The 23,639-nt window shown below is 48.6% G+C and overlaps 1 protein-coding gene across 1 annotated transcript; it reads right to left on the reverse strand.

Annotated features, from left to right (window-relative positions):
* Positions 1–6,726: 6,726 nt before the first annotated feature.
* SLC17A4 (solute carrier family 17 member 4) lies at positions 6,727–21,581 on the reverse strand. Its single transcript, XM_042985404.1, has 11 exons — positions 21,494–21,581; positions 14,412–14,617; positions 13,682–13,915; positions 13,498–13,585; positions 12,915–13,001; positions 11,359–11,477; positions 10,894–11,055; positions 8,932–9,064; positions 8,705–8,852; positions 7,795–7,885; positions 6,727–6,861 (listed from the first exon to the last, which is right to left on the reverse strand). Exons 1-11 carry the CDS (start codon positions 21,579–21,581, stop codon positions 6,727–6,729), a joined length of 1,491 nt encoding a protein of 496 aa, XP_042841338.1.
* Positions 21,582–23,639: the final 2,058 nt, after the last annotated feature.

Raw genomic sequence — 23,639 nt, forward strand, 5'->3', positions numbered from 1 at the left:
CTCCGGCTGCTTTTGGGGAGGGGGGCTTTTCCCGTATTCTACCTGCCCCCCCCCCCCGTCTCTGTCCTCTCTCTGCATGCAAAAGCGGCTCCCTGTCCTCCGTGGCTTCTCTCCCCCCAAGTTCACCTCTCCGCACCGTGTACCTGCTGAGTTCTGTGGTTCAGGTTGTACAGACTGTTGTGTTAATCCTCAGATCGGTTTTCTAGGTGTGCAGGATGGTCTAGTGTTGCTCTGGCTGCATTTCATGGACGCGAGACACACAAAAAACTTCCGTGCTGTTCTGCCATCTTGGCGCCTCCCCACACGACTGGGGTTTAATCACACCCTGAACGACCTCTGTGAGGTACTCTTACTCCTTCACTTGGGAATTTTACATCTGTTACACATGGCCGCCTACCCCAGTCTTCGATGTGACGTCGCACACCCTGTTACAGAGTTAGTTACCATAAATCGGGCCAAATCTAGATCCCAGAAAAGAGAACTAAGGGATACCCTTCTTCCTTCCAATGGACTGTGTTTACTGAAAGCAGTGACATTTTGGCGAGAGACGTCATATTCGCGCTCAGCCTCTGGTGAAACACCTGTCCTCACCTGGCATTTCCCCTCGCTTGGATAAAATGCGGACGGGGCGGGGTGGGTGGGGGGGCGCCTGGGTTAGAGGCGTGTTTATACACAACTCACATGCAGAAACACACCTGGGGGCCTGACGACCAGCCATTAGTCAGTGGCATTAGCTGTTTTACCGAGAAGCCCAGAAAATGTCCCTGCGTGTGGATGACACGTGGTGCCTCCCCCGTTGTTCCCCCAGGTGGGTCCCTTAGCGGGTACCCCACTTTAGCACCTCAGCCACTTGTCCTTTCTGGCTTTTGTAACCAGGTAAAGCAGGCTTTCCGTCCAGCATACCAGGCAGCACTCGGCCAGTTGGCCCAGGAAACGGCAGTTCGTTCTTCAAAAGGACCAGGGATGCTTCTGAGCAGGACCAGAGAATGCGCGTCTCAGAGCGAAGTCTTTCTCTTCATTTTCTTAGTAACAGAGGAGTTACAAAACAGCGGGAATTCGTTCCAGTACAAAAAGTGCGCCTTGTGATTGCTGTAGATAAGATGTGCTTTTATTAGGGAAGGCAGCAGTCTGACCGCTGGGGCTCCAACCCCCGAGCTGAGCAGTGTTTCAGGATTCAGCACCCACGTTGAGCAAAGGATGGACGGCTTCATACTATGTGCCTGGCCCTCACGCCGTGTCGCAGTCGTTCACCACACCGTCCTGTTTCTTTTTACATCGGGAGGAGAGATGTGTATTGGATGCCCAGGATACCTGTCACTGGGACAAGGAAGACAGCTTGAGAGAAATGTACTCAGTCAGTTGAGCGTCTGACTTCAGCTCAGGTCATGATCTCACCGTTACTGAGTTCGAGCCCCGTGTCGGGCTCTGTGCTGACAGCTCGGAGCCTGGAACCTGCTTCAGATTCTGTGTCTGCCTCTCTCCCTGCCCCTCCCCTACTCATGCTCTGTCTCTGTTTCAAAAATAAGTAGAGACCTTAATACACACACACACACACACACACACACACACACACACACACACTCAGCCAGACTATACCTTTGAACTGTGTTAAAGCCTTCTTCTATCCTCTGGGTTCAGGGACTCAACAGTGACGTTTGTGTGCACTCTTTTCTTTCTCTACAAGACTTAGTGTCCAATAGAGCGCTGGCAGGGCCTGGGACTGATGTCCTCATTCAAGGGAAGAGGGACCAGCACAGGAGCTGGGTCTGAGGGGGGGTCCCCGGCCCAGGAAGAAGATGGCCATGCCTTCCTGGGGGGCCGGGCCCACCCACAGCCCGTGTGCATCTCTTTTGCACTATATAGTTCTGGTCCCACGTGGTGGGCCTGCATTTTCAACGCGGGTTTGTTTGTCTTCCCCTGTGCACCAGTTGCTTTGTGAACGAATGTCAAGCAAGCCAATAAGCAAGTGCAAGAAAATACATTTTACTCCAAGGTTTGGTGAAAGGACCCTTCTAGAATTTTCAACTTTCACTCCCGTGTGTTGTAGATGTGTGGGTTAGCGGAAAATGTGAGAAGGTTTCTGTACTTTATGGAAGCCCGTTTGGGGGGAAACTGCACTTACTCGTCAGGCCCAGGGAGAAATCAAACTTCTTTTCAGGAACAACTCAAAGCGACAGATGAGGAGAAACCAGAAGAGGCCACGGAGGGAAAGGGGAGGAGTACGTATCGATGGGGTGGCTCGGAAACCGATAAGAGACTCTGCCGTGGTGGGCACACGCCCTGATCCCCGCTGCTGAGAGCCTGGGACTGGCTTTCGATTGCTGGAGTTGCTAAGTGCAGACAGCCGGTCCCCCCAACTCAACACCAGATGGGACGAGGAAAGGAATTCGTAGGCTTAGATAATTCTGTGTTCTGGAAAGCAAAGGAAATTAAAGAAAAATTGGGTCCTTTACCCTGTCAGTCATTTCTTGGCTAACTGGTCTCCCGTACCCCCACGGGCCATTCCTTCCGTTCATGGAGTCATGCGGGGATTGAACACACACTCGCGCACACACACTCATTGACACTGTGTACGAGACACTGCGCCTGTGTTAAGGATATTATAAAATAATGTATGTCGTGGTCTGCAGTCAGGGGGGCCGGGGGGACTGTCCTAAAGGAAGGGGGGTGTGGGGAGGAGCTCCGAGGTGCCCCAAGGGAGGTGGCCACCCGCAGGGCGTCTTGGTGTCTCACAGGTCGCTTCCCCCTTTCTCAAAGGAGCACCGCCGACCTTTCACTTACCCACGTGCTGGAAGACAAGAGAAGCCACGTACCCGGACGACAGCCCCCTGGAGTCCTGCTAGTGGGCAGGGCGCGGTCTTGGGCCATCTGGCAAAAGGGCATCTCTCACGCATCTCTCATCATCCACCCAGCTGGGCTTCCGGCCCCAGTGCTCCTCCCTTCCCCCAGCCTTTCCAGAAACCTGCCATTCACATGTGCTTTAGCAGAACCCATTTTTTTCTTTCAGCTACATTCTGACCCCAGGTTCTAAACGTACTTGCTGTAAGCTCCTTTCTTTCTTTTTCTTTTTTTTAAAGTTCATGTATTTATCTTGACAGAGAGAGTATAACAGAGAGAGGGGGAGAGAGAATCCCAACCAGGCTCCATGCTGTCAGCACAGAGCCGGATGTGGGGTTCCATCCCATGAACCCTGAGATCATGACCTGAGCCGAAATCAAGAGTCAGATGCTCAACCGACTGAGCCCCCCGGGGGGCCCCTGTAAGCTCCTTTCTCCATCCCCTGTCCTCCTGCTCCTGCCCCCTCGCCTCTCCCCTCCCCTCCACTGCCAGGCCTATCAGCACCCGACTGCCTGACCCCCCTCTTCCCACTGTCTGACCCCCTAACCTGCCCGTCCTACTGCCTGACCCCCTAACCTACCCATCCCCACAGATGGCATGGGCGACTGCACTCCCTTCTGGAGCAGGGGCTCTTGTCTTCCCTCTCTTAGCACCATAGTCTCTTGGTTCTCCTCTCATTCTAGTCATTTCTTTTTTTCCCTTTTCTTAAAAAACGAATTATCCCCCAGGCCGGCCATTCAGTGTTGGAGATCTTTGAGGCTCCTTCTCAGGCTTTCCCTCCCTTGTGCCATCCTGTCCCCCAGGGCCCCCTCAGCCATGCTAAGCATTTCAAGCACCGCCTACATCAAGACGTTTGCTGGATTTCTGCCTGAAGCCAAGATCTCCTGCGTGAAGCCCAGACCTTCCTTCTTGTCATCCTCACTTGGGAATGAACTCTGTCTCAGAGGCATCTCCCTCCATCGGGTAGCAAACCAAGACCTCAGAGTCACCCCAGACACCTTCCGCTCCCGTTTAGTTCCCGAGTCTTGTCAGGCGTATCTCCTGTGGCAAACAGTCTGTTTACCCCGCACCACGTGAGCTCCCACCTCCGGGGCCCAGCGCTTGCCCCTGGATTACACCGCGAACTCCTACTTCCGCCCGGTCCCTCGCGCGAAAACCTCGGAACCCTACGACCCTGATTACAGCCCTTCCCCTGACACCTCTCCTGTTGATTTCCGGATAAAAGACCAACGCGCTTCCCGGCCGCACGGTGTGTTCTCGCTCTACCCACGTCTCCAGCCTCCTCACAAACCACACGTCGCTCGTTCCCTGTACTCCGGATACTGGATTGTTCCCTCCTGCCACCAAACCTTTGCTGGTGCTGTGCCCTCTTCGTCGAGGGCCCTCCCCATCCACCTCCTGTATCTGTTCACTGTTGTCCTTCGAGCCCCAGCTCAGCTGAAACTGTGCGGCCGGGGGCCCTCTGTCACCCTCAGACCCACACGTGTGCTCTGATCACCCGTGCTTGCAGCCGAAGTAGCCCCGGTTATTCCGTTTTCCACAGGCATTGTGCCATCCACTCTCCTGAGACACTGTCCTCCCCGAGGCTAGCTCTGACTTTGGTCTCGGCCATGCCCCCGTGTTGTGCGTTCACTAATATTCATTTGGTGCTTAATGCCGTGACTCTTGTTGATGGCCCCAGTACTGCCCACCACACACTCCCCGGATGTTTGGGATGGGGTCAAGCCGGCGTAGGGCTTAAACACAGGTTTTTGGAAGAAGCGTTAAGGTAGTGACATGATTCTTGACGGAGGCTCGCCGAAGGCAGGTAGGGTTCCGGCAGTCAGGGGAGCCGAGGAAGGGCACCCGAGACGGGTGTGGTGGCACGAACACGTGTTTGAGGGCACAGGAAGGAAACCAGGCAATGCCTGTTCACTCAGATGTAAGGGATCTACCTGGATCCACAAACCAGATGTGGGGCAGAGGTCCAGATGGCCGGAGAGGAGGTAGCTGCTGGACGCAGATTCTGGGGGAAGCCCGAGACTATACGCATCACGGAAACGGCTCTGGTTCCAACACCAGCGTCCATAGGAAGCAAGTCATGGGGAGCGGTTGAAGTCTCCCCGCTGCCGTTCGTCGCAGGTGTGTGCATTTTTCTCCGGTCACAGCGCATTCGGCCTTCGTCGTCCTTTCCTCCTCGGTATTTTTCACCGGGGCGTCTTGCTTAAGCGAAGCGTCAGAATGGCCCTGCGTCCCTCCTCCCTTGATGCGACGCCGGCTTGACTGGCTCTGACCTCCTGGCCTACGACTCTGCATCGCGTAGACCACGGCTTCTGTTGTCTGGCCCTGCTGCCGCAGGTCGCTGTCGGGTTCATCTTCTGGAGGTTTGGACGCAGTTTCCCTTGTTCTTGCTCCCATGGTTCCAGCTTCCTGCTTCGTTAGGGGACACACTGTCCTCGGGCCCCTGATGCTTTTACCCAGATGACGAAAGGAGAATCGTTTCCATGCTCAGAACACTTGTGACACCAAAGGCGTGGGTGTTCCACACCAAGCGGTTCTCTAAACCCCTGTGGGCCCCAGCGGGGCGTCCCACGACAGGATTCAACTCTGACGCTGACTACCTGCAATTAGCGGAGACCCCACTGGTTAAGAAAGGCTCGGTGCCGCAAAGCTGCACCCACCTCGGACACCAGTTAAGGTAGTGGGTGCCCGCGGTACCCACGCTTCTGCTTGACCGAGCTACGAGGTCGTGGGTTCCCGCGACCCCCTCCTCAGGTTTGAAAATCGGCTAGAATGATTCACAGAACTCGGGAAAACAGCTCACTTACTCTTACTGGTTTCTTAGACAGGACACAACCCAGGAACGGCCAAATGGAGGAGCTGCTGAGGGCGAGCAGCGCGGGCAGGGGCGCAGAGCTCCCGTGCCCGCGCCGGGCGCCCCGCTTCTCCAGGGCCTCCGGACGCTCACCAGGGCAGGTGCTCTCGGAACCCCGTCGTTTAAGGTGTCCATAGAGGGTTTATTGCGCAGGCATGATTGATGAAATGATTGGCAGCTGACGAATATCTCGATCTCCAGGCCCTCTCCCCTCCCCGGAAGCAGGATGCTGGAGCTGAAAGTTCTAGCCTTCCATGGTGCCTTCGTGTCTCTGGAGACCAGCCCCATCCTGAAGCTCCCCGGCGCCCCCAGCCGCCAGCCATCCCGTTACGAGACCAGAGACACCCTCATCACTCCACAGAGTCCAAGGTCTTAGAAGCTCTTTTGGGAACCAGGGACTGGGTCCAGATACTATGACAACAGGTGCTCCTGTCATGCCTATCACTGGAGGAATTACTAATCTGAAATTCTGGAGCTCTGTGCCAGAGAGCAGGGGCAGAGACAAAATACGTATTTTTTAAAAAAATTTTTTTAATTTATTTATTTTTGACAGAGACAGAGTGTGAGCATGAGCTGGGGAGGGGCAGAGAGAGAGGGAGACACCGAATCCCAAGCAGGCTCCAGGCTCTGAGCTGGCAGCACAGAGCCCGACGTGGGGCTCGAACTCAGGAAGTGCGAGATCGTGACCTGGGCCGAAGTCGGACGTTCAACCGACTGAGCCACGCAGGCACCTCCGCGATTACATATTTTTTCTTATGTCGCAATAATAGAGGAAAGAGTGCAGAACGCTAGAAATGCAGATACACCAATGCTTTCAGGAGCTCACAGTTAAATAACGAGCCTTTCCCTACTCGCCCCTGAACGATCCACGAGTGGAACCTTCAGTCCTACACAGCCGAGGTCTCTGAGAAATTACTGGAAACAAAGTCAGTTCAAATTGAATGGCTAACCAGTCAAGCAGGTGCTTAAGAGGGAATGCCCACGAGGGCAAACAATGAATGGCTGAGCATTAGGATCTCGGGCGTCCGGTTTGCTCAGAAATGAGTGAGTGTCTGCTCTGTGGCCCAGTCCTGGACCTCTGCTTGCCCGAAGATCAGGTAGAAGACCCGGCCTGATATGTTCACAGAAGCTGAAATCAAGAAGACATTTCTCCAGCCAAACTCGGAATCCTGGAAGCAGGAGGCAACAAATTGTCAGCGGTCTCCTAGCCCTTGGCCCTCCGAGTCAGGAAGGCTCTGGCACGCGTCCTCCTCCCTACCCCCACCCCCGCCTCTGTGGGCTTCCTGGTCTGTCCTAGAAGACACAGGTCATTTCCTGTGCCCTGGCCTCTCCCTCTGCTGGAACATTCCTCCCCCCAGATAGCCATTTGGCTCCCTTGTCTGCTTCTAGTCTTTACTTAAATGTTACTTTCCAGTGAGTCCTTCCACAACCACCCTTTTTAAAACTGCAATCCCGCCCCTTCTGATGTGCCCTGTTCTCTTCTGTGTTATTCTTCTCTGAGCACTTGGCCACTGTTCCATACGCTGTATGTTTTACTTACATCATTAGTTTTTTGTCGGCCACAACATAAGCTTCACCAGAGCAGGGACTTCTGTTTGCTCTATTCCCTGAAACAGTGCGCGGCATGTGCTAATGTTGAATTAACGAATGGATGAATGAATGAAGGCATAACAAGGGAAACAAATTCAGTTTGAGAATATCCATACTAAAAACCGCTGTTGGTCAGCGACTGGAAGGGAAGCCCCTCAATCACAGGCACACCAGAGCGGTTGGCTGCTGTATACGTGGCAAGCGGTGTCGTGAATATTGCTAGAAATTTTGATGATGAGCATGAAAGGCTCATCTTCTAAGGATTCTTAAAGCCTAAACTCCCAAAACTGAGCATTCTTCATCACTCCACACGCTCAACATAGTAATTGCCCAGCATGAGCTGAGCCTAGGGTTAGATCACGAGGGGGTTAGGTCACGAGGGGGCTCAGGACTCTAGAGCTTTAAGTCGAGCCACGTTGAGGAGGGGACAAAAATGTCTTCAGCCTGACTTCTGCTGAGCGACCTCTACGGGTTTCTCTTATGCATATTTTCACCAGAGCGTTTGACCTCACCTGACTCATTATAAATCCAGCAGGAGTGGAAGAAATGGCTCCCGATGCGTGAGCAAAGATTTGTGATAGTCCTTTGAGAAAGCCAGTGTACCTGAGACAGAAAAGAATGTTCCGGCGTAAGCAAACCGTTAATCTCTGCTTACTTGCTGCAACCCTGTGCTCATCTCTGGGGATGCGTGGGGCTGACCCTTGGTCCAAGCTGAGTGAAACGTGCTGACTGGTGATCAGTAGAAGCCCGTGTGAGGGTCTGAGACTCCCCAGGGCAAGCTGTACGAACCGGTCAACATGGCGGATGCAAAACGTCCGGATGGATGGTTTGCACCACGTTTGTGTGTTCTCTCAGTCTCTCAGGAACCTGATCCTGCGGCCCTGTCTTGGGGTAAAAAAGATGCCTCACTGGGCGAGACCAAAGCCTCTCCCTTGTGTCATGGTGGTTAGGTGTCTAAAACTGGCACGTGTTGTGACCGGGAAAGGGTCCCGGGAGCTACAGGTGGAAGTCCCAGCCATCTTCCACACCACCTCTAGGAGAGGCCCGTGTTTCGCTTGCTATCCCTTTATTCAAGCTTGATCTCTGTTAAAGCTTTGTGTGAGCCTTACGGGCCCTCCAGGGATCCACCCCTGTGTGACTGACAGAGAGCTTGGTGTGAGTCCCCCCCACCCGCCACCTCCACCCCTGGTTGAGCGGTGAGTGTGGCCACTGCCTCCCCCTGTTCTCCCCTTGGAAAACTAAGTTCCCAGGGGCTGACTAACCTTGGGTCCCTTCCAGGAATTATTTGCACGTAGGGCTGTCACTAACATCTCCTGTGAGCTGTCACGTGTATTGCTGGCATCTAACTGGTGCGTCAGAGCGAGTTTAGGGCCGTTGGGCCTGAACTGAGCTTCTGGGAGGATGAGGCCGAGGGGTTCCTACCGAGGAGCGATGTCCAAGAAGTTAACAAAAGCGCCTACTTGGCAGAAAGTGGTGGTGGTGAAAGACAGTGCCAACAAGGCCATGGTGGCGCTCAGGCTGGATCTGGTCCAGTGCAGGGACACGAGGGCTGCAGAGGGGACGAGAACCCCTGCAGCGGGACAGGCACGGAGAGAAGTAAGCAACTGTCCCGAGCCTCCCGCATCCATCCCCGTCCCCTTCGTCCTTACCTATGGCGGTGAACAGTTTCCTGATGCTCAGGAGTCGGAGGAGTCTTCTGGAGAGAAGGAAATCTGCCAATAGACCTCCGAAGATAGTGCAGATAAAGGCAGCCACCAACAGCAGGGATGTGAGGATCCCACTCTGAGGACCAGAGAGAAGTGAGCAGCGTGCCTCACTTCCCACACCGCGACACAGATTGACGAGGTGGCTTGTCCACCTCTGTAGCTTTTCTTCTTCTTTTTTCTTTTTTTAAATGTCTGTTTATTTTCGAGAGAGAGGAGGAGACAGAGTGGGAACAGGAGAGGGGCAGAGAGAGAGGGAGACACAGAATCTGAAGCAGGCTCTGGGCTCCGAGCTGTCGGCACAGAGCCCGACATGGGGCTCGAACCCACGAACTGCGAAATCACGACCCAAGCCGAGGTTGGATGCTTAACCAACTGAGCCACCCAGGTGCTTCCCCCCCTTTTTTTTTTTTAAATTTTTTTAATGTCTTAGCTTTTCTTTATATACATTATCATCTTTAATGCAAATTTCATGTTACTGGACTGAGCCAACCCAATTCCAGTGCCTGAGGAAAAACATGCATGTAGTTCAATTTGAAAAAAAAAAAAAAATTAATGTTCTCTTTATGTGTAAAGGTCACCTGGAAATAGGTTTTAAAAAGAACAAAACCCAATAGAAAAATAGGCAAAGGATAGGAACAGTTTACAGGGATGGAAAAATAAGTGACTCCTGAACCTATTAAAAGGTATCTGACCTCAAAGTAAAACAAAAACAACAAGCTGTCAGCATGCCATTTTTCATGGATCAAACTAGCAAAAATCCAACAATTTTTTTTGACGTGATCAATGGTGATGCTGTAGGTAATCAGGTACTTGCAAATATTACCAGTGTCCTGTGGGGGCAATTTGACAATAGCTATAAACGTTTATGCAGGGCACCTGGGTGGCTCAGTCGGTTAAGGGTCCGACTTCGGATCAGGCCATGATCTCCCAGTTCATGAGTTTGAGCCCCGTATCGGGCTCTGTGCTGACAGTGTGGAACCTGCTTGGGAGTCTCTCTCTCTCTCTCTCTCTCTCTCTGTCCCCCCCCCTTTCTGCTCCTCCCCCACATGAGCACATGCACACTCTCTCTCTCCAAATAAATAAGTAAACTTAAAAAAAAATGTATTTCAGGGGCGCCTGGGTGGCTCAGTCGGTTAAGCGTCCAACGTCGGCTCAGGTCACCATGTTGCAGTTTGTGAGTTCGAGCCCTGCATAGGACTCTGTGCTGACAGCTCAGAGCCTGGAGCCTGATTCAGATTCTGTGTCTCCCTCTCTCTCTGCCTCTCCCCTGCTCGCGCTCTGTCTCTCTCCGTCCCTCAAAAATAAAAACATTTTTTAAAAAAAGGCCTCCATGTTATAGGAATTGAAAGGCTCCTGCCAGACTATCTCAGCATCTGTTCATTTTGTGAACAGAGAGCTGGACACATGTGTGCACTTTTCTGTTTATGTGTCACACTTGAATAAAAAACATTTGTTAAAGAGCGTTACCTGCAAGTTTCTGGCAGAAGGCTTATTTGGAACTTTATGTCCTGTTAATAATCCCTCGTCTTCAGCATTTGTTGTTAAGCCTCCCTGTTGAGCCTTCTTCTCCGAGGCAGAACTTGTTTTGTTACCCCTTTATTGTTTGTGCTGCCAGCAGGGTGCCTTGCTTGCAAATGTTGATCGTTTTGAACATAACATAAGGGACATAGGTCCCTTAGGAATTACGACATCCTGTGAACGTCAAGCTTACTTAGAACCATACCAGCCTTCCCCAAAAAGCCGTAGGTCACAGTGAGATGAATCAGAATTCAAGTGAACAGGGTTGCGTTTCCTACACAAAAGTCCCGGGCCCACTTCCTCGGATGTTGTGGCCGTGAGCGGGACAGAGATTTACGTAACGAAGCATTTAAACAGAAGAACAGAATGGGCTTTGTCTGTACTTACGTCTCTGAGGTTAGCTTGAAGTATGGTGCTGAAGTATGTTGGTGTGTAGTCCATAAAAATATAAAAACTCCAGAATTCAGTGAAATGAAAGATTAAAATGGCCCAAAGTGGTAGGGATCTGACCATAGCCTTAATGGGCAGAGACCAGGCTGGTGAAGAGTCCTGGAAGAAAGCATCTCTCAATACCCTGCCATCAGAAGACAAGAGCTTTGTGTTGATGCCCTCCCCACCCGTGAGCCACCCAGACGGACCCAGGGAAATGGCAGAGAAAGATTAAAATGGCCCAAAGTGGTAGGGATCTGACCATAGCCTTAATGGGCAGAGACCAGGCTGGTGAAGAGTCCTGGAAGAAAGCATCTCTCAATACCCTGCCATCAGAAGACAAGAGCTTTGTGCTGATGCCCTCCCCACCCGTGAGCCACCCAGACGGACCCAGGGAAATGGCAGAGAAGTTCATCAGTGCACCTGCTGAGCCAGTGAACGCACGATGTATTCCTTCTCACCAGTGCTAATAAATGGATGATTTATGGGGTCGTCATAAAAAAGAGGAAACCAGAGAAAAGAACAGGCACAGCCAATTCCACCTAGGAAGAGGGTCCGGTTAGCCCTTGTTGCGAGTTGTTTCAGTTTGACACCACACTGAGAGGATTGCTGCGGTTGACAGAATGACTGTCCCCAAGATTCCACTCCTCCCTGCATCCACACCCTCCTGCGTGGCCCTGTCATTGGTGGAGGGTGCTTCCCCACCACTTACACATACATGATGACACCATTGGACAACCCGGCCTGATGAGTGTTGAGTGGAAATAAAATTGATCTTAACATTTTCTCTTTTAGGGTCTTAAAGTCTCGATGGCTCTTTTTACTTGCTAGCTTGTCTTTTACACATTTTTCCACAAAGGCACTGTGAGGAGTTACCATAGAGTGTAGAAATACCATACGGGCATTCTGCTTGGTTTTGAGAATAGAAGAGTAAGTACAAAGGTACAATTTTGCCATCAAGGAACTTGAAACCAAGTAGGGAGAAGCAGATACAAAAATGACCGCTGTCATACATCGAGAACGGAGGAAGTCCACACATACTGTACTGAGTTCCTGCTTTGTAGGTACTGCTTACTATTTCTGAAAACCTTGAGCAGAGTTAGCCTCTCATTGCTTGAGTCATTTTTGTAACCTGCCCTTTGAAGTGTCCGTGACAAAGCCTTTGGAGGTTGACAAGCTATCGTAACCAATCTTCACACACTGTTTTTGTTCTAGTGAATATATGGACCTGATGGTACAGGCACCCTTGATCTAAGAGTCTTCTCCTTGAACGGAAGCACCCTTGGGGCTCAGCGGTCTTACAAGAATCACACGGTTTACAGGTGGGGTTTCAGAGAACGTTTTAAAAAGCCAAACACAAGCATTAGCTGAGAGCAGCCCAGCAGATCCCAACCAGGGCGAGGGGGAAGGAAGTATTTTGAAGTAGTAGAATATTGCTTCTGGAATCGTCCGTGTGTCTTTGGAAGCTTCTGCAGCTTCTCTGAGGGCAGTACAGCCACTCTTGAGCCTCACATGGTCTGCCCTGTCCTGCAGGTTCTACTGGTTGATTCTCTACGCCAATTGGCATTTTGTGGTTAGGTCACAGTCTCATAATTTTCTGGTTGTGATAGTAGGAGAATTTTAAAAGATGAATTAAATAAACGTAACTAAAAACGTAATCCCACCAAGATAACATTTTCAACATCTTATAATAGAAACCTCTCTGGGGTTCTTTGTGGGTTCGGTCTAGAAGAAGGATGGACTGTTATGATGCCTGTAAAGTCATTGGTTTTTCTAGCTCCACATTCAGGCTGCTGAGATTTAAATGTCATTTTGCGAGATTCATAACGTGATTATCTGTGAGCATTATCCACTTTAGTTATACAAATATTCCTATCTATCAGGATTTGGTTAACCACAGATGACTCACATCACGAAAATCATGCCCAGCATTCTCTGTCGTGATACAAAATCCCAAGATATGAAAAGCCCCCACTCACCAAAGATATAGAAGATATAAGGCCACCCTATGGTCTGGCAGAGGAAACCACCGATGAGGAAAATGATGAAGGATCCCAGCAGTTGCCCTGAACAGAAGATGTGAGGATGTTCTGAGTGTGAGTCAGGCTTGGGACTCTGTGTGCTTCCTCCAGACCGACCCCTTCCCAGAGCTGAGTTGCACAGCGATTAAAGTTATGAGCGGCGATCCAGACTACCTTGGTTCCAATCCCGCTCCTTCACTCAGGAGCTGTGTGATGTTGGACAAGTTGGACAAGTTGGATGTTGGACTAGTCTATTTGTGTCTCAGATTCCCTTCTGTGTGAAATGGAAATAATGACGTACAGCTGAATTGTAAGATTGTTCCAAGGCTAAAATGACATTTACACGTGCAAAGCACTTACAACCGTGGTTGGTACACAGTTGGCAACCAGTTACGATTTGAAAAAAGATACTGCAGGGTAGTGGTGCTTGAGAGCAAGGAGACAGGGTAGTTGGAATATAAAGTCTTGGCTTCTGTTCAAAGGTCATTGCAGAGTACTCTTAGACAGTGCATATGAGCTGAGAATTTAAGGCATCCATTACCTGATATGGCAATGTTGATGAGCTGACTCTTTTCCAGTGGGGGAGCCCACTTGACCCAAATTGTATACTGACTTGTTAATACCATACCCTGGAAAAAAAAAAAAAGTCCCATTCTTGGCTATCTGAGGTCATTTGGGAACCTATCCGTATTCCACTTATACTTACTTAGAAAGCATCTTGGTACCTGGGCTATGCCTGGAACTATCCGAACGACAATGAGGAAGGCCACTCCAGCATCAGCTGCCAGTGGGATGAAGAAGGTCAAGACCGAGGAAAGAAACAGACCAACACCAACCAAGTACTTCGCTCCATATATTCCAGACATGTAGCCAACAGGGATTGGAGCCAAGAAGGAGCCATAGTTGAGAGAGCTGAGAATGATCCCCTGCATGTCAGGACTCCAGTCATACGTAGGGGCCTGGGTGACAAAGAGAATCTCACTGTTTATCTTTGGCCACCTCTCTCCAGTGCCTCCACTCTGCCAAATTCATTAGGAAAACCCAAGCATATGCCCAAGGTACTCTTGGCCTTTACACAGTTTCCCTGGTTACACAGTTAATGACCAACCAAGACGTAAGAGATCCCTTAAAGAGAGAAAGGCTACAAAGAAAAAGCATGCTAGGCAAGGTGATTTTAAAATCTGCGAAGGAAGAAAGCAAAAGTAACATAAATCTGTGGAACTTAATTGTGTGTGTGGTGGTTTTCATCCTTGGAGGGGAAAAGCGTGTGTCCGCTAACGAGTAGAATGATATCCTGCATGCTTAGTCCCTGGTTGCGGTGTTAGACACAAGTAGAGATATAATCTGTGTAGCAGTACAGTATGTTTGTGTGTTATACACTTCGTCGAACATAGTAGGTGCTTAATAAATAAATAACCCTTTAGGTCGGACGGTGCAGAGTCTCATTAAACTTACCACTGGCTTAAATTCTTTTAGAGTTTCACTCCAGCTGTCCTGGGGGGCGGTGGGAGGCCTCTCTGTGGAGGTGTTGGATGGGCCAGCCAGGGCCGTGTTGTTCACCATAGCTGGGATGGCTATGCTCAGGTTCATTCGTTGGGTGAAAATCGAAAAATTGCAGAGATGCACGATGAGGGCCAGCCCGTGTCGGACTGAACAAAAGCCTGAGGTGGGGGCACAGAAAGTCTTATCGTTGGGGTGCTTTTCTCCCGCCTTTCCTAAGTCGGGAAAGGGGAGAAGATTGCAGTCTGTCTGTGAGGCAGAAACAGAGCGAGAGCAGGGGTTCCTCTGTAGGTGTCTGGTGGACATCTGTCCCTCCCCGCCTCCCGGGGGGTGAGGGGGTCAGGAACCTCCTCAGAACCATTACTTGAGCGGAGACTTGAAGAAGGTGTGGAACTGGCCAGAGCAAGTGTTACGAAAGTTTTCCAGACGGCTCTGGGATGAGCTCATGAGAGAGGCTGGAAAGAAGCGGGATTGGGGGGCGCCTGGGGAGCTCAGTCAGTTGAGCATCCGGCTTTGGCTCAGATGATGATCTCACGGTTCGTGAGTTCGAGCCCCTCATGGGGCTCTGTGCTATCAGCACGGAGCCCACTTCAGATCCTCTGTCCCCCACTCCTGCCTCTCTCTCTCTCTTTCTCTCTCTCTCTCAAAAATAAACATTTAAGAAGAAGTGAGATTGGACAAAGAACTGGCTAGAAGCCGTGGTTGATGGGATACAGATAGTAAGAGCAGGAGTTTTTGGAAATGACTCCCAAGGGCCCCGCCCTGTTACCAGGGAACTCGGCTGATTAACAGGTTAGGGGAAGGGAGGAGACGAAATTTGAAAGGTAGCCTAGGTCGGATGTCAGAAGCATGTAACTTCATCTCGAAACTATAATCGAGGCTCGAGTACAGTGTGCCAGTGATCCATGGGGGCTCTGGGGCTGTCCCTGGGGTTGAGTCCAGATGCATTAGTTTGGCAGCAGCTGGAAGGATCCATCGGCTGGCCCTGTAGAGAAATCCCAGAGATACAATATGTGACCCTGTCCTCAAGGCACGTGGGTGCCCCCTTTCCTGGCTCCTGGCAAACACGCTCCAGATGGCCAGCCCCATCTCCTGCTGTGTGGGGATCCTCCTGGCGGGTTCCAGGGGTGGACAGACAGATCACCAGGTGTAACTCAGGGGGCATTTAGTTGAGACTCTCCCCTCCCCCATCCACAGGAATTGACGTTGGCATTTTGAGAACATCATATAGATAGGGCAGATCAGGTTGAGAGGGATGGCCACTCGTATAACATGTCTGCTCCTAGTCAACGTAGTGATGGCTCCCTGGGGATTCAAGTCTTTTTCTCTGGCCCAGGGTGAGATTTTACAGCTCTCTTCAGTTTACGTCCCACCCAGGTTTCTTAACGTACTTTTTATTGTTTCCAGAGCAGTCCTTTCTTTTCCCTATCATTCTCACATTTTCTTCCTTTGAGTTGAGAGCAGAAAACCAATCCCATGTACGTGTTAAGTACTAATAATAGAAAAGAAATAGGTGATTATGGTTGTCATGTTTACCATTTATTTCATTCTCTTGGGTAATCTATTCACTGGCAGTTTCTAAACTGTTAAATAGAAGCAGAGAGAGCGGCCACTCCTGTCCTATCTGGATTTCTGGGGAACGTTTCACACGTCACACTGTTAAGTAGGCTGGTGGGACTTGTCCTTTCATTGCATGAAGCTATCCTGGTCCTGTTTCTTATTACTTCTATGTGACTGCATGAGTTTTATGAAATGTATTTGAATCATACAGTCAGGATACCCAGATCTGCTCTAGTAACAGCTGTGTGCTCCCGGGCAAGTTCCTGAACTATCTGTAGCCTCAGTATTCCACCCGTAAAATGGGGTTAATGATTGAACCTACCTCAAGGTCCTGGGTGAGAATTGAGTTTATGTAAGTTCATTATAATTATTTATTAATAGCATTTGGCTCTCCTTACTTTCTTGAATTGATCTCTTCCTAATAGGATGTTTTAATGAAAACCCATGACTTATTTTGCAAATATTTTGGCTAGAATTTTACATTAGCGTATATAATTGAATTTGGGTGAATGTTATTGTGAATAATTGCGGGGGTGTAATTTTTGACATGCTAGTTTTGTAAAGAAAGTTAGTTTTAGGCTTTCCATCTCAACCTGTGACCTGAAGTATTTTAGGTACATAGCCATTTTGTTTTGTCTTAATATACTTTTTATTTTAGAACAGTTTTAGACTTAACAAAATTACTGAATTTCTGTACACCTCACACCCATTTTCCTCTTTTGCGAACTTTTTTTTTTTTTTAGAGAGAGAGAAAAAAATCTTAAGCAGGCTCCATGCTGAGCGCAAAGCCTGACGTGGGGCTCAATCCCATGACCCTGAGATCATGACCTGAGCCGAAATCAAGAGTCAGTGCCCAACTGAGTCACCCCGGGGCTCCTGTTACAAACATCTTCTATTGCTCTGGTGCATTTGTCACACTTGATGGACCTACTGTGATGTGTTGTTATTAGCTAAAGTCTACACTTTATTCAGACTTCTTGGTTTTTACCTGATGTCTGTGTTCTGTTCCAGAATTGCATTCAGGATAGCATAGTACATTTAATCATCACATGTCCTCGGCATACGTATGGCTATGACAGTTTCTCAGACTTTCTTTTCTGATGACCTTCAGGATCTTGAAGAGCAGTGGTCAGATAGTGTACAGAACGTCCCTCGACTGGGATTTGTCTGATATGTTTTCATGACTGGACTAAGGCGATGCGTGTTTGAGAGGAAGGGTGCCACTCTCTTCACGCATCGAGGGTCCGTACTATCAACATGACTTATCACTGCTGATATTAGCCTTGAATCACCTGGTTTGAGGTAGTGTCAGGTTTCTCCACTGGGAAGTTACCCCTGTGTTCTCCCTTTCCAGACTGTCCTCTGGAAGAAGTCACACGCACAGTCCACACTGAAGCAGTGAGGAACTACACTTAAGGTGTAGCATCTACGTGAATATTTGTTATTTCTTCAGCCCTGGATACATAGACATTTCCTGTTCCATAAAATCTCACCGAATTTTTCTAGCGAAACCACCAAGATCTACTTTGTTTTAAAAGGGTTAACTTTTCAACAACTTGCTTCGCTTCTTACGTGGTTTTTTGACATGAACGAGTTTTCTTAATGCAAATTGATAAATTCTATTTTCATAGAAAGTATGGATATTATCTGCTTTCCCTGTAACTAACACCTTATGTATTTTAAATGCCTCGTCTCCTTTGTCCCCACCATCAGTTATGTTGAATCTCTCTGTCTGATCGATCTGAGTTATGAATTGTTTCACTGCGTCAAATGGCATCTGCTCTCAAAGGATCAGCTCTTGTACGTAGATTTCATCGCGATTTCCTTCATGATTTGCGTTCACTTTTTCTACATTTGAGTTGTCTGTTCTGTTTCTGCATGTACTTTCCTTGAAGTTGTAGACTCCGTGAACTGGATGCGTAATGAAGTTGCTTTCATCTCTTCTTAGACAATCTTCATTGTCTTCCCTTCTTCCTGCCGATCATTTTTTGATCCACTTGACTTGCCACCCCTCTGCGTCCTCCGTGACTTTTTTAAGCCTTGGCTCTGTGTCACTGATTCGATTTTCTGTACTGATGATTTCTTTCCTTGCTGCAGCTAATTCCTCTTTAACTCTGAAGTAATGTATTTTCCTCTTCAGTTTCCTTTCACATCTACGTGGGGTTCTTCCTTCACATTCTTCTGTTGATTTGCTTCCTACTGTCTAAGCTTCTTCTTATTCTTGAGAACTGAAATTAGGAATGAAAACAGCCCTCAGTGTCCCCAGGTAAAATCAGCACAGCAGTGTGATATAATGGTTAGCAATCAGACCACTGGGGTTGAAATCCAGATGATGCCTCTTTGTGCCTTGATGAATTAAATCTTACTTCCTCTGTGCTTGAATTCTGGCTCCTGTACAATGGTGACGATGCTGCTAACACCTTCCGTGAAGGGTTGTTGCAAGGATTCGGTGAATTAATCCGTATAAAGTGCTCGGAACAGTGTCTGGCTCACAGCGTGCACTCATTATGCGACGATCGCTCTTTTATCTGATACATTTCTTTTGATTCCTTTCTGTGCTAAAGTATTCGCATGGGTCCCTTGTGCTTCGTCTCTGCAGTCTTGGGCCATAAGGGTCAATCATTTGTGATTTCGTGCCCGTGCGTTGAAACCTTTGCAATGGGCCACCTTTGTGGTCTGAGGCCCCGTTGTCATGTGATGGTAACAGTGCGTGTGTGAGTGGGAGGCAGAATCCGAAGCAGGCTCCAGGCGCCCAGCTGTCCGCACAGAGCCCGACACGGGGCTCGAACCCATGAACTGTGAGATCATGACCTGAGCCGAAGTCAAACACCTAACCGACTGAGCCCCCCGGGTGCCCCACGACTCTTCCATTTTAATCTTGCGAAGACCTGGCAGACTTTGAGGACAAGTCTCCCAAATGTCCCAGTTAATTTCTGCCATCACGCGTGTTTTCCCCCGGTCTGTTGTACTGGCTCGAGATGCTAAGATGCCAGTGTTTAGAAAGATGGGTGAGCTGCGGAGGGGTAGACATCAGGATGGGGCCCATGGGAGCTTCACCCCATATCCCAGCGCTGCAGACTCGCCCTGCTGCTGGCGGTCTTCTGGCCTCTAGACACTGCCGTTCAGAGCTAGGAAGCATGAGCCAAGGCTTCAGTGTCCCCCTGTCTTTCTGTGTCACTGTACCATGCGCCAAGGACGAGAGTTTGGTCAGCTCTTGACATCCTCTCTCAATATCATCTAGAATGTATTAAAGCAATCTACAAGTCTTAGCTTTTGTAGTGTGTGGTAGGAACAGTTCCCTAGTTTTGTGGGTCTTTTTTTAAATTTGTTTTTAATGCTTACTTATTTTTGAGAGAGAGAGAGAGAGAGAGAGAGAGAAGGGCAGAGAGAGAGGGAGACACAGAATCTGAAGCAGGCTCCAGGCTCTGAGCCGTCAGCACCGTGAGATCATGACGTGAGCTGACGTTGGACGTCTGAGCCACCCAGGCACCCAGGCACCCTGGCTGAGCCACCCGGGCACCCCGGAACGGTTCCCTAGTTTTAACCTAGATGGAGATACTTTCTCAAGTGGTGTGCTTGTTTATTTCTGTGACTTGCAGAAAGGGATGTGATTGTAGACTGGCCGTTGAGTGACATTCTTTCCATGGGCTGGGGCTCTTTCCACGTGGGCTCTCGATGGGGAGGAAGAAAGCTACGCCTGACGCTGTTTGTGAAGATTCTCACTGCCATCATTGCCTTGCCAAGTTCTCCACAGTAACAGAGAGACAGATACCTGAAAATGGCACCCCTCGATCTACCACGCAAACAGGATTCCAACAAGGAGGGCGTTCTGGCAGGGTTTGGAAGGGTGGACGGTGAGAAGCCATGATGCCATGAGGCGGCTACAGGCCCGCGTATGAGGGTCGTTGACGGTAGACGTGGGATTTCTGCCTGTGACGTTTGGGTGTCCCCTTGAAAATCACCCACTCAGGGCTGCACATGGTCATCAGAGTGATGCATTATTATTAGTCCTCAGCAGAGGACTAAGCAAAATGGTAGGGCGGATGTCCTAGGAGACTGGAGAAGAAACCAGGAAGGTCGGCTATGAGTGTCACCACTGCCAAAAAGTGGGCTGAGCCAGGAACGCTGTGTGAGAGCTGATGATCATCAACTCTGTATAAAGTTTATATAGTGTTGACTGTGTGCCAGGCATTGTTCTAAATGGGTTATACATTATAACTAATTTAATCCTCATTAAATTGTGATGTGAGGTACACACTATTATTTTGTCTTTACAGACAAGGAAACGGAAACACACAAAGTTCAAGTGACTTCCCTAAGGTCACACAGCTCATCAATGGCAAAATCAGGATTGCAAACGTGGGAAATGTTTATACACAAGTTCTTTATGTTTCTGATGTTGGCGAGAGAGAGTTAGGATAGGAGAATTTGGCCGAGGGTATTGTCCTCTAGACTCTTAAGTGTTTAGAAGTGGATGAGGTCTTAGGGATGCAAGAGTCGAGCTCTCCCATTTTGCAGATGAGGAAGCTAAGGCAATGGAATAGTATTCGTTCCAGGTCAAGTGGCTCATAGTTAACTGTAGATGGGGTATGAGAAGGCACCTGTCCTGATTTCTTCTTCGATGGGTAAGATGCAGAGAATCCTCTTGTCCTTCAGATATGCCCACTTCCCAGCAGACACCCTGGCCAAAACGTTGAGTATTGTGAAGCATCCCATCTTGGTTAGTGCTTTACTTTTCAAAAGCATTGTCTTCTTTTTAAGTTTATTTATGTATTTTGAGAGCAAGAGAGAGAGAGTGTGTGTACACACGTGGGGAGGGGCAGAAAGAGGAAGAGACAGAATCCCAAGCAGGCTCTTTGCCATCAGTGCAGAGCCCGAGGTGGGGCTCGAACTCACAGACCGTGAGATCGTGACCTGAGCCGAGATCAAGCATAGAGCTTAACCCACTGAGCCACCCAGGCACTCCCTCAAAGACAATATCTTATGAAAAGCTTATATCTGTAAGAAAATTAATGAATCACACAGCTCTTGAGTCATTAGAAATTTAGAGTAAAATAAGGTGTTCAACAGTTCTTCTGAGTGAGAAGCTCTTGGTCGTGCTTTAGACAACATGGAAGACGGAAAGCGACTTCTCGGATACGGTGGAAAGGAAAAGCCTTCTCTCTTTGAGGCAGGTGTGGATCGATATGGGCAGAGAGATCTAGTGGGATGCTCCTCAGTTTAGAATCGGAAAAACCAAGACTCGTCTCCATGTTTTCTACTTAGCATCTGTTCTGAATTTTTATTTATCTGTAAATCATGTCTTGATACCTACCTGTCCTATGTACCTTCAAGGTTTCTTGTAAGAAGTGAAATAATTCTCAGTAAAAAATGCTTTATAGCTATCTGGAGTCCTTGGCAATTGGTGGTAGCAAGAAGACACTGTGTATCACCAACAGGGAAGTCAAGGTGACACAGATCCAAGTACGTGAACTTACCTTTCCTGGAGGTTTGCATTTGAGCCATATTGAAATTGCCATCACTGGAAATATGTCCCATTGCCTCAGCTTCTGCTCTGGTAGACATTTTGGTTGTCTTCTCCCAGGACTGGTGTTCACCTCCTGAAATAAAAGAACACAAAAGCAAATACAGGGTGACACGTGTCCAACATCACACGTGACAGTGCCCCAATTCTAAGAAGGAGGAGGATATATTTGGTGGGAAAGGTGCTAGACCAGGGTTCAGGAGACCTGATGTGTTGTCCAGACTCTATCAGTAGGCAAATGTGTGGGCTTGGAAAGGTCACAGTTAACCCTGGTGTTAGTCTCTGCGTCTCAAAAATGAAGGGTCCGGTATGGGTTGCCTTAATGGGTCATAACATTCTTTCCAGTTCTGTGTTCCCGTGTCTCTCAATGGATACAGGAATCAACTGGATGTTAAAACTTGACAGTCTTTGAAATTTCATCTAGAAGATTCCAGTGGATTAAATTACCCAAAAAACTGTCTATTACAAACATCTAAAGATACCAGACGAAATATGGCAAACATCTTTTTAAAGACATAGCTCCAAAGATAGCAAGAGATATCCCCATGGATGTAATGAAAAGTTTGCAGTATGAGCTAACTCTTCAGTGACCCTGGGACTGGGGTGAGGAGCCAGCATCAGCTTCCATGACGCGGGATCTTGAGGTTCCTGGGGATGAGGGATAGAGCCTTAGACCTCTATCTTCTTGCCAGGAAGGCGATTGTAGTGGAGATCCTATTACAGAACCAGAGCCCTTGAAGGAGTTCAAAACTGAGTTAAAGAGGCTCTGTCCCTTGCAACAGCGAGGCAATGACAACTTTATGCTGTCCTGAGCTCTGGTTTGAAAATAAAGAGCCTCTCCTGGAAATTCTGAAAATTCACAACTGTATCATGGAGAGTTGGGGGTTGGAATTTACACAGTTTTCATTGTCTGAGAACTCTTTCTCAGCTGAACATCTCCTCTAAGAACTGGGCCCAGGCTGATGTCCTCAACACAGATCACATGGAATTACTGAAGGTGAAGCTCCACCATCTCAATTTTGGAGATCCAAAATTATAAACAGTCACAGAAGCAACCGTCCAAAGCAAACCCTCGGACTCAACACATGACCAGATCAAATTGCCGAGATCTTCCAAGGGTAAAATACACTGATAAACGCATTATATAAGCGTGCTTAAAACAAGTGAAGAAATACAGGATAGTCTCTAAAACATAGAAGACACCCAACAGAACAGGCAGATTTAAGAAAGACACTACTTGAAATCTGAACGGCAAACTTAGGCATTAAAATAGGAAACTAAGTGACTAGACGTATCTAAAAGACTGAATGAGTGAAATAAAAGGTAGAGCTTCGTGAATGATACAGAATAAAGCTCAGGGAGATCATGAGGTATGATAGCAACATTAGGGGGCCTGGAGAAGAGAATGAAAAGGTCCAGAATATGTCGAATGAGACTTCTAGGAGAAGAAAAGGAAGAGACTTGAGGAGAGGCAGTACTTTAACAAATAATGATCAAGGCTTTTCCAGAACGGATGAAACAATATTCCTCAGATTCAGGAATCACAATGAGTCTGAAGCCCGAGAAATGAAGTTAAAGCTACACCCAGCTACACCTGCATCTAATCATAAGGATCCCGTGGGATGCAAAAAAGCATGAAACTATCCGTAGCGATAGATGCCGTAAGAGGTCATTAGCGGGGATGAGAGGGTAGAAACTAATTACAGTATGATATCAGATAAGAGAGTGGGGTTTTTTAAACTTCAAGATCATAAAAAAAAAAAGACAGAGTATCAGAAAGTGGGTGAAGAGCGTGTTAACTACCAGGACAATACATAAACAGATGACGAACAGATACGGGAAAATACACCCTGCCTCACTGTCAAAGACATGGACATTAGAAGAACCAGATCTCGTTATTTCTTACCCATTTGCTTCCATAAATATTTAAAAGACTTATCGCTGAGTTTAGGCAACAGTGTGGGGAGATAAGCTATTTGTGGGAATCAGTGCATCTTTCCACTTGATATTGGTGCTTCGTGGCGTCTACCAGAGAGTACTACGCACAGCCACACGAAAGTATGTCCCAAGACCGTCTTTGTAGCAATATTTGGAGAAGT

Source organism: Panthera tigris, chromosome B2 (genome assembly GCF_018350195.1).
Source record: "Panthera tigris isolate Pti1 chromosome B2, P.tigris_Pti1_mat1.1, whole genome shotgun sequence".
NCBI classification, from domain to species: Eukaryota; Metazoa; Chordata; class Mammalia; order Carnivora; family Felidae; genus Panthera; species Panthera tigris.